This window comes from Procambarus clarkii, chromosome 72 (assembly GCF_040958095.1).
Source record: "Procambarus clarkii isolate CNS0578487 chromosome 72, FALCON_Pclarkii_2.0, whole genome shotgun sequence".
In the NCBI taxonomy this organism is placed as follows: domain Eukaryota; kingdom Metazoa; phylum Arthropoda; class Malacostraca; order Decapoda; family Cambaridae; genus Procambarus; species Procambarus clarkii.
This window is the reverse complement of record NC_091221.1, coordinates 18,958,807-18,968,344: the sequence shown is the minus strand read 5'-3', so window position 1 is coordinate 18,968,344 and position 9,538 is coordinate 18,958,807. Positions and strand designations below refer to the sequence as shown.

At 46.1% G+C, this 9,538-nt stretch overlaps 1 protein-coding gene across 1 annotated transcript; it reads right to left on the bottom strand.

The window, feature by feature from the left end:
* Window positions 1-2,815: 2,815 nt before the first annotated feature.
* LOC138356446 (golgin subfamily A member 6-like protein 2) lies at window positions 2,816-5,582 on the bottom strand. The gene is made up of 2 exons (XM_069312602.1): window positions 5,396-5,582; window positions 2,816-3,399 (listed from the first exon to the last, which is right to left on the bottom strand). Exons 1-2 carry the CDS (start codon window positions 5,580-5,582, stop codon window positions 2,816-2,818), a joined length of 771 nt encoding a protein of 256 aa, XP_069168703.1.
* Window positions 5,583-9,538: the final 3,956 nt, after the last annotated feature.

Sequence of the window (9,538 nt, the reverse complement as noted above, 5' to 3'; positions counted from 1 at the left end):
TACATTATTAAAACAGTTAACACTTAAAAGCATCACTGAAAGTACTCAGAGTATGGGTAACGATGTGTATCAGTGCTATACCGACGGCTCTGTAGAAAAAGGGGGACGATTATCCGGATGTGCATGTAATATATTTGAACAATCACGGTCAGCTGACTGGGTCCACCCGTCAGGCGGCGGGCACAACCTCGTGCCTCTGGCAACATGATCAGCTGATACCTCTAACTGTTAGAACGTCTTGACTTCCCCACGCCTCTAGCAATGTAATCAGCTGGGCGCTTCAGAGTTCGTTGCTGGCTCTTTGCACACCAGCTACCACCTCCAGGATCACTAACATCCCCACCTTAATGCTCACACGCACCAACTCATGCCTAAATGAGTTCTTGGCTCCTAGCCTAATATTCTGTCACTTAGACAATAAAATGATGAGTAGAAATATTCACAACATATAAAATATTCTAGCTCCCCTAGATCAAAAGGGGTAAGGGAGGGACAATTATCTACCTTATTTCACTCCAACCACGAAGTTGACTCGTCCTCTGTTAAGGGATGATGAGGTTCCTGGTCCTGGCATCTGCTCTGCCGTCGACTAGTTTCCACCACACACACAGGTTCCTCCGTCGCCTTCGTGGTAACGCGTCCTCACCGTGCTAATTCCCAACAGGTACTGCCTTCCTCCTCCTCTTCTCTGGGGTACTGGAGACAGGTACCTCCGTCGTCGTCCTCCACTCTCACTGGCACTGTCGACTCCTCACAGTCCAGCACAGCTTCCCCTCGCCTCACTGCCAGTAGATTTGACCCGGCCGTAGCTACTCGCTTGATGTAGAATACGTGGTCCTCTGGGCGTCCCAGACGTCACCAACCCAACGTTCCTTCTGCTGTAGACTCTTGACAGAGCTCTTGGCTCTCTAATCCGGTCCGTCCTTTCCTCTGGGCACTCCACGGAAGTTGGATGGCTTCTCAGACTGTCTGCAGAATCGAAGCGGAGCTTAAATCTACTGGTAAGGGCTCTCTAGATCCGGAGCTCGCTCGAGCGCGTCTTCCCTCTATGACGGCTAGTGACGTACTCTTCCCGCCCAGGCGCCAGCCGCCCCGAGCCCTCCGCCTCGTGACGTCACACCGCCCGAGGGCTCTCGTCATTGGTCACTTCTGGCACGTGACCTCACCTAACCAATCAGGTGCCGGGAAGCGTCAGGACGTCTTGGCGGGAAACAGGATGACTCTACACCGTCCTGTGCCTCAAAAGGCGTAAGCCCCCTTGCATTATGAAACTAAGCTGGCCATTTTATAGCCAGCTTAATTGCGCTCCATGCTTTCCCACACATGAAAATGTTCCCTGAACATCAGAGAATACTTAGGGTACGGAGATATGATTCTTCTAAGCTGGGAAGGAAGAAATATAGGGGTGGACACCGTCACAGCTGCTAAAGAAAACAGATTTGAAATTAAATTCCTATGGATACCATCACATGTTGGCATCTCAAGGCATACCACTGTTGATATGCTTGCAAAGACAGCCTGTAGAAAACCAGTGGTAGAAATTGATATGGGTGTTTCATTACCAGTGACAAAGAGAATACTTAAACAAATGTCTAATGAAGATCTCACCGACCTAACAAATTCACAAAGACCAGAAAGTTGTAGCATTAAATATTATGATAGATATCGTGAGGAGACATTCACATATGGGACTAATAGAACAAGAACCCGGCAATGTGATATTATAGTGGCCAGAATACGACTGGGATATAGACGTATCTGGCAGCTTTCTCAAAACCCAAATGTCGAGTACACAATGTGTCAACATTGTGAAAGAAAAAAACATGCACTCTCTTGAACATTATATTGTTGAAGGTCCCATATTGACTGACTTTCGCCCTCCTGGGCTAAGGTATGCTGAACTGTGTAATTACTATATGAGTACTGGAACAATTGATGATATATTGGTCTTGTACCCAAGATTAACCATGTAATGTATCAATTATACAATGTATGTATGTAATGTGACTATATAACCTGAGCTTGTAAAAGCACCTTAATCACCTTTAGTGATTAAGTGCTTAATTGTACACTAGTTTCTCTATCAGCTATCTCACCCTGTCAGAGTAAAAGAGACAAATGTATGTGAATGCATGTGTGTGTATATGTTTATGTATGTGTATAAACTATATGGGAGCTGATCAGAATTACATTTCACTTTTGTAAATGCACATTAATGACACTATGTAAAAGACACATCGAACACTTTATGTAGGGCATACGTAAATCTGTGTATCTATGTATTTACGTATGTAGGTTAGCTTAGCATATTAAAAGCACTGAATCACCTTTTGTGGTTGATTGTTCAATAAACCCTTGAACTATATGTTTAACACATCTCTAACCCTGTCCATGGAGGACAGAAGAAAATGTAAATATGCTGGTTAGCATTGTAACTGTGTGGCCACGTCAGTGGTGGAAAATAATAATATTAAAAAAAAATTGCATCACCACCATCGATTTCATCACCACCAACCATGGCGTCAACACCAGTCATGGCATCACCACCATCGATTTCATCACCGCCAGCCATGGTGTCACCACCATCCATTGCGTCACTACCATCCATTGCGTCACCACCAGCTATTGCGTCAATACCAGCTATGGCCTCACCACCATCCATTGCATCACCACCAGCCATGGATATACTTCAAGCCATGGCGTCACCACCATGCATTGCATCACCACCAGCCACGGGGTCAACACCAGCCATGGGACCACCACCAGCCATGGATATACTTCAAGCCATGGCGTCACCACCAGCCATGGATATACTTCAAGCCATGGCGTCACCACCATGCATTGCATCACCACCAGCCACGGGGTCAACACCAGCCATGGGATCACCACCAGCCATGGAGTCACAACCAGCCATGGCGTCACCACCAGCCATGGCGTCACCACCAGACATTGAATTACCATCAGCCATTGCATCACCACCAGCCATGGAGTCACCACCAGCCTTTGCATCACCACGAGCCATGGCGTCACCACCAGTAATGGCATCACGACCTGCTATGGCCTCACGACCAGCCAAGGCGTCATCACCATCCGTGTTGTCACCACCATCCATGTCGTCACCACCAGACATGGCGTCACCACCTGCCATGTCGTCACCATTAGCCATGTCGTCATCACGAGCCATGTCGTCACCACCAGACATGGCGCCACCACCAGTCAATGCCTCACCACCAGCAATGGCGTCACCACCAGCCATGGCGTCGCCAGCAGCCATAACATCATCACCAAACATTGCGACCCCAACAGCCATGGCCTCGCCACATACCATGGCATCGTCATCACCAGACAAGGCGTCACCACCAGCAATGGCGTCACCACCGGCCATGACGTCTCCACCAACTGTTGTGGAATGGGACTTTTAACTCAACTCTATACAAATATTTAATTAAGAAATCGAAATACTCGAAGGACCACCCACTTTTGAGAAAAGAGGGAAAACAAATAAATGGATTATAAGACTGACACTGTGGTACCAGTGCCTATGGATGTTAGATTATTTGGTAATTATTTGAAGAGCATGAATGGACTGTAATAATAATTAATTGAGAGTTTAAATCCTCAAACTTCAACACTGGGGGGTATTACTAGAAATAATATATATCTAGGATAATGACTGGTGCTGGTTCGATACCAGTTGGTTAATTATATCAATACACATTATAGAATCAGAAATTAAATGTAGATTCAATATGATGATAATATAGTAAGATTATTAAGCCTATTAAATAAATTGTCAAATCATAGGAAATTATATATGAAACATTGCTACACACTGAGAAACAAAATATTAGATTTATGTAATTTCTCTTAGAATATTATATGTATAAGAAATATAAATACATAATAGAAATAATATTAGCATCAGTCAAAGAAATCTACAAAGAGAGACAGTAAGGCTTAGTTGTAAGAAGACTTCACTAAACCCGTTTCACTGTTCGAATACTCGTAGACGTAATCACATTGCCCAAATAATGGATGATACACCAGTAGGGAATGTCGTGTGTAGAGGAAGAATTGCTGTGCTTGTCCTCACAACACGCTGTAATCACAAAAATGTTATAGAATTTGACTGGGCTAGAGATTTATTCCACTATTCATTAAAACTTGAGAATAACGTGGAAAGAAACGAACATGAGTGTTTTGGTCGGTAAATGACATAACGACGAGCTACCTACAGTAATAATTTATGAGATAATGCACTACACATAAAATATACATAACGTAGGCTTGTTGGCACATTTACAGTCGCCGATATCACGTCAATTAGTCCCTGACGTTCACTGCTGTTGAAGGTCAAACTCGGGGACGCGATTATCTTCTCAGAAACGAGAATATACAGTAAGAAGCACTGTACGACCACGTATTATATCTGCAATGGCTGCCGCTTGTAAATTTGTGTGTACTCGTGGCGGAGCCGTGTGCCGAAAAGCCACCTCCCCCATACCCAGAGGTCCGAACACGCATGCACAGGGACGCTCATAGCGATCTCGAGCTTAAACCAGTTTGGTTTACTAGCAATTATTGAGGGAAATAAAGCAATACGATTTAAACTATCGTCACCAGTAAATATATTGAATAATAATACCTCTTCTCGCAAGGCAATTGCGAGAGGAGGTATTCGCATAATTCACGAAATGAATACTTCTTTCATAATGAACAATATTTTTAGAAAGAAAGGACAATTAACTGAACTCTATAAATATCTAACATTCGTGGAAGACTTCATGTTTCAGTCTGCTATCGACGCTTGGTGTCAAGATGGCTGGGTAATTTCTATCTAAATCATGCCTGATTTAGCATATCATGCCTGATACACCAACGATTTTAATTCTACGTGTTAGTGTTATTAGTAAATGTTAATATAAGGAGTTGAGAGGAGATTCTTCACCACCAGTCATGGCCTCTCCACCCGCTATGGCCTCACCACCAGCCATGTTGTCATCACCAGCCATAGGGTCACCACCATCCAAGGCGTCACCACCAGCCATGTCGTCACCAGGAACCATGGATTCACATTCAGCCTTAGCGCCACCACCAGCCATGGAGTCACCACCAGCCATAGCATCGTCACACCAGTCTCTGTGGAGTAGTAGTAAGACACTCACCTGGCGTTCCGCGAGCGCTTTGTCATGGGTTCGTATCCTGGCTGGGGAGTATTTACTGGGCGCAAATCCTTATTGTAGCCTCTGTTTAACTCAACAGTAAAATGGGTACTTGGTTTTAAAAACGATTCTTCGTGAGGGACGTATTCCAGGGACCGAAACGCTACGCGTACTAGTGGTTGTACAAGAATGTAACAACTCTTGTATATATCTATCATCATTATCATCACTACCAGCCATGGAGTCACCACAAGCCATGGCGTCACCACCATCAATTGCGTTATCACCAGCCATGGCGTCATCTCCAGTTGCGGAGTCATCCCCAACCATTGCGTCACTACCAGCCATGGCGTCACCTCCAGCCATGGAGTCACCTCCAGCCATGGCGTCATCACCAGCTATGGTGTCACCACCTGCCATTGCGTCACCACCAGGTATGGTGCCATCACCAGGTATGGTGTCACCACCAGCCATTGCGTCACCACCAGCCATTGCGTCACCACCAGGTATGGTGCCATCACCAGCTATGGTGTCACCACCAGCCATTGCGTCACCACCAGCCATTGCGTCACCACCAGGTATGGTGTCATCACCAGCTATGGCGTCACCACCAGCCATTGCGTCACCACCAGGTATGGTGTCATCACCAGCTATGGCGTCACCACCTGCCATTGCGTCACCACCAGGTATGGTGTCATCACCAGCTATGGTGTCACCACCTGCCATTGCGTCACCACCAGGTATGGCGTCATTACCAACCATGGCATCAACCACCAGCTATGGTATCGTCAACACCAGCCATGGAATCGTGACCACCAGAGAGGATCAACAGCACCCCAGTCTGTCCCACCAACATTGGTCAACCAAGGATGGACCCCAGGATGGACGGACCCCACTGGACCCCAGGTCGCTTCTCAAAGACCCATGGGAGAAAAAAGAAAGAAGAGGAGGAGGGAGGGAAGGGAGTTATCAGGGGAAAGCGCCGAGCCATTACGATTATATAGCACGTGGAAGGGGTCAGGATAAGGATTTGGGATGGGACGGGTGGAAAGAATGGTGCCCAACCACTTGGACGGTTGGGTATTGAACGAAGAGAAGCGAGACCGTCGTTGTACCGCCCAGCTCAAGTGGTAGGGCTAGAAGAGGAGGAGAAGATAAGGCCAAGCTAGGACACGATGCATAGTGTCCCTTCTTGGTGTCAGCATCATTGCATGGAGCGTAATTGCAAGACAGAAACGTTTGCCTTAACTGGCCGCCGCTCCAGCAAGCATGTTGCTCTGTTGAGTGATTCCCCCTGTGTCGTGCAAACTTGATGTAGCTGTCTGAAGTGGCTCTCTGAAGGAGGCGTGCTGGAGCAACAGGGAGGCTGAGAATAGAATGGATTATACGGTGCCAACTACATGGAGGTTTCGAAACTTGCAATTCCCTGTATGCTGTGAAGAACCCCAAGATACGGCCATCATGGTGACGGACGTACGGCCAATTCAAGATCAGTTGGGACAACCGAATTCCACGGTCCTGTGCGCAGTGCAAGAAGTACAGTTTCCATGGCGTTGTTGTGCGTCAACAACGGTGAGGCGACTGATGCAGTTGTATTGATGAAAGGCGTCACAGGAATATCTACAAGACAAAGCAGTGATATCGCCCTACCAGAGACAACTGATGTCGGTCGTACTTGTTGGCCCCTCCTAACTGCATACTCCGCCTCCATGCAGGTCGCACACCAAACCTGTGTCAGGTTAGGTTAGGGTCAGTAAGTTTCATTTCTTTGAACTGTAACCTGGGGCTGGTCCTCTCCCCGAGTTCGGTTGAGATGATCTACCTGCACAGCTGCTCTAACAAGGTGGTTCTTTATAGACTTACCTCGCCTCGAGGCGGTCATGGGAGGGGTTTTGTGGGAATTTTACTCAGGATGGATGTTCACTGTACGTTTCCCTCATCCATGTCCATACTCCCTGGAGTTTTATCTTAAGCTGTGCTGCAAGGCCGGGGAAAAAAGGGTTGGAAGAATCCATCTCTTGTCTTCCACTTCTTGGTTCTAGGTCTCAGTAGTTCTGCCCTTGTTTTTCTCTGAGTTTCCCCTGGGCCGCATGTATTATTGTCTCTGGGTAAACGAAAACACATTTTTCAAACAGAAACAAAACAAAACAAACTGGGTAAACAAAAACATATTTGTCTCTGAGTAAACATAAAAACATATTTTGTCAAACAAAAACATATTTTTGTTTGTTAGAGTAGGATGATGAAATTTTTTTTAGCTAGGATGTAAATTTTTTTTTATAAAATTTTCCCACCCAGCTTATTGGCATTAGCAGTGTTGCAAAGACTTTATTAAGGGGGGAAAGGGAGATGTAAAACCGTAAAGTTGTTTTGTATTTAATATATATATAGAACAGGAGTCCAAGGGGTTTTCATAGCTAGGGAGTGGTAATGGGGGACGAGCTCCCATGACCTATAAAATGCTCCTATACGGTATGCGTCTCCAATAGCCTCTGACAACCAAGACCAACTCCTAGCCTGCACGGGTGGCTTAGTCTTTAAGTTCGGCGGAACTGCTTTTACCGACAGGAGAAGGGGTGAGGGCGTGCCTCTGGCGCCTTAAAAACAGCTGCTCCGGGTAGATGGGACTCGATAGCCTGGGAAGGCAGCCCATCTAGGGAAACGAAAACTCTGATCTTAAACCTCTGCTGCCTTGTGGCCATACCCCTTTTTTGGGAAAGGCTTTAGGAGTCAACCTCGAGGAAAAACCCAGAGTTGGATCCCCTAAGGCAGTTCGTTGTTGACGTCGATCTCGTTCTAGCAGCTCCTGCGACGTTGCTGGAACCATGTGTATTGGCATTTGCCTTTCTATTGGATAATTACAGCAACGTAAAGAGGAGGGACCTGCTGCATGGGTAACAGCTTCTCCTTCAAATCTACCTACCAAGGCTTTGCGCCCTGTCAGGGCGCAACTCCATAGTCTTCCGAGACTGAAGGATGCCTACTACTACTAGAACAAGGAGTCACAGACAAGATGTCGAGAGGCGTTAGGTTGGCGGCCCCTAGTAATTAAGAAACTCTCACCTCTATGTGTTAATGACCACCAAGTGACCAAGGTCAGGTATGGGAAGTTGACCTGGTCTCCGCTAATCTCATAATTGCAGGCAGCTAGCCAGGGGTGACCTTCAAACATGCCGCCAATTTAAAATGTGGCTTGGTAGAGTGCCTGGGGCTATCTACTTGTGGGCGGAGTTAGCTAGTTGGTCCCCAATATATACCAGGGTATTGTACACAGAGATAGTCAGAGAGACAGGAGACAGGAGAACAGCCAGCAGAGCAGAACCGAGAGGCTGTCAGCCGGACGGGGCGGACAGTCTCTGTCTACTACAGTCCCCTCCCCCCCCCCCTCTCAAGCCAGCTATAGGCAGACACTTGGTGAGTTGATCATGAAAGGTGACGTAGTCGTGTTTACTAGTGTTGTGTGACAATCAGGGGGAAGACGGCTGTAATGGTCTCGAATTCTGGTGTAGTGACTCACTTGGTACATTAATAATGAACCTTCAGTTTGATTGCTGGAATTCTGATATTTATCATGCTAAATAATTAATTGATTCATTTACTTTTAATTTTACATTAATTGTGTTCCCAAGTTCTTGGAATTTATGATATATGCAAAATAGAGTGTAGAGTACTCTTTAGTTAAAGAATCTTGTCTGGAACATGATTCCAGTTAAATCATGCTAATGATGACCTGTTGATACATTTTAGAGAATTTTGTGGTACCGACAAGTTCTATTCCTTGTCTTGTATATAATGGTCTTGAATGGATGGTGGCAGTCTACCTTCTACTATCTACTTTTCTACTTCTACCACTACTTCCTATTCATCTCCGTACCCTCTCCCACTCTCCCTTTTACCTGACTACACTCCTCCCTCCTCCCGCCTAGTCCTCCCTCCTCCCTCACCCCAAACCCTCACTAATTACTGTTTTATTCACCTCTTTCCTTTCGTTTCTCTGATTCATTCGTTTCAGTGAATTACTCTAGAGTTCTCTTGAGTCACGGGTACCTGATCAGGTTACGATGCCTTGTGGTCTTGACACCTAGGTAATCAAATACCTAGGTCACCAGGTGATGAATTAGAGAGCTGCAGTAGGGACTCTGGGGGGAGCTTTAGATTAGCTAACTGGCAGGGAGGGGGAATAATGGACAAAAGAGAGCTATTTCCCCCCACTCCCCCGTTAGAATAGTTAAATAGGGGGTGGAATAATGGACATGATAGAGCTATTTCCCCCACCCCGCGTTACAACCTTCCATGGTGTCAGTAGTAGGGATGAAGGCTAAAGAGGATTTTTTTGTTTTGGAAAAAAATCCTGTTTAGCGCTTCATGGTTTTCAG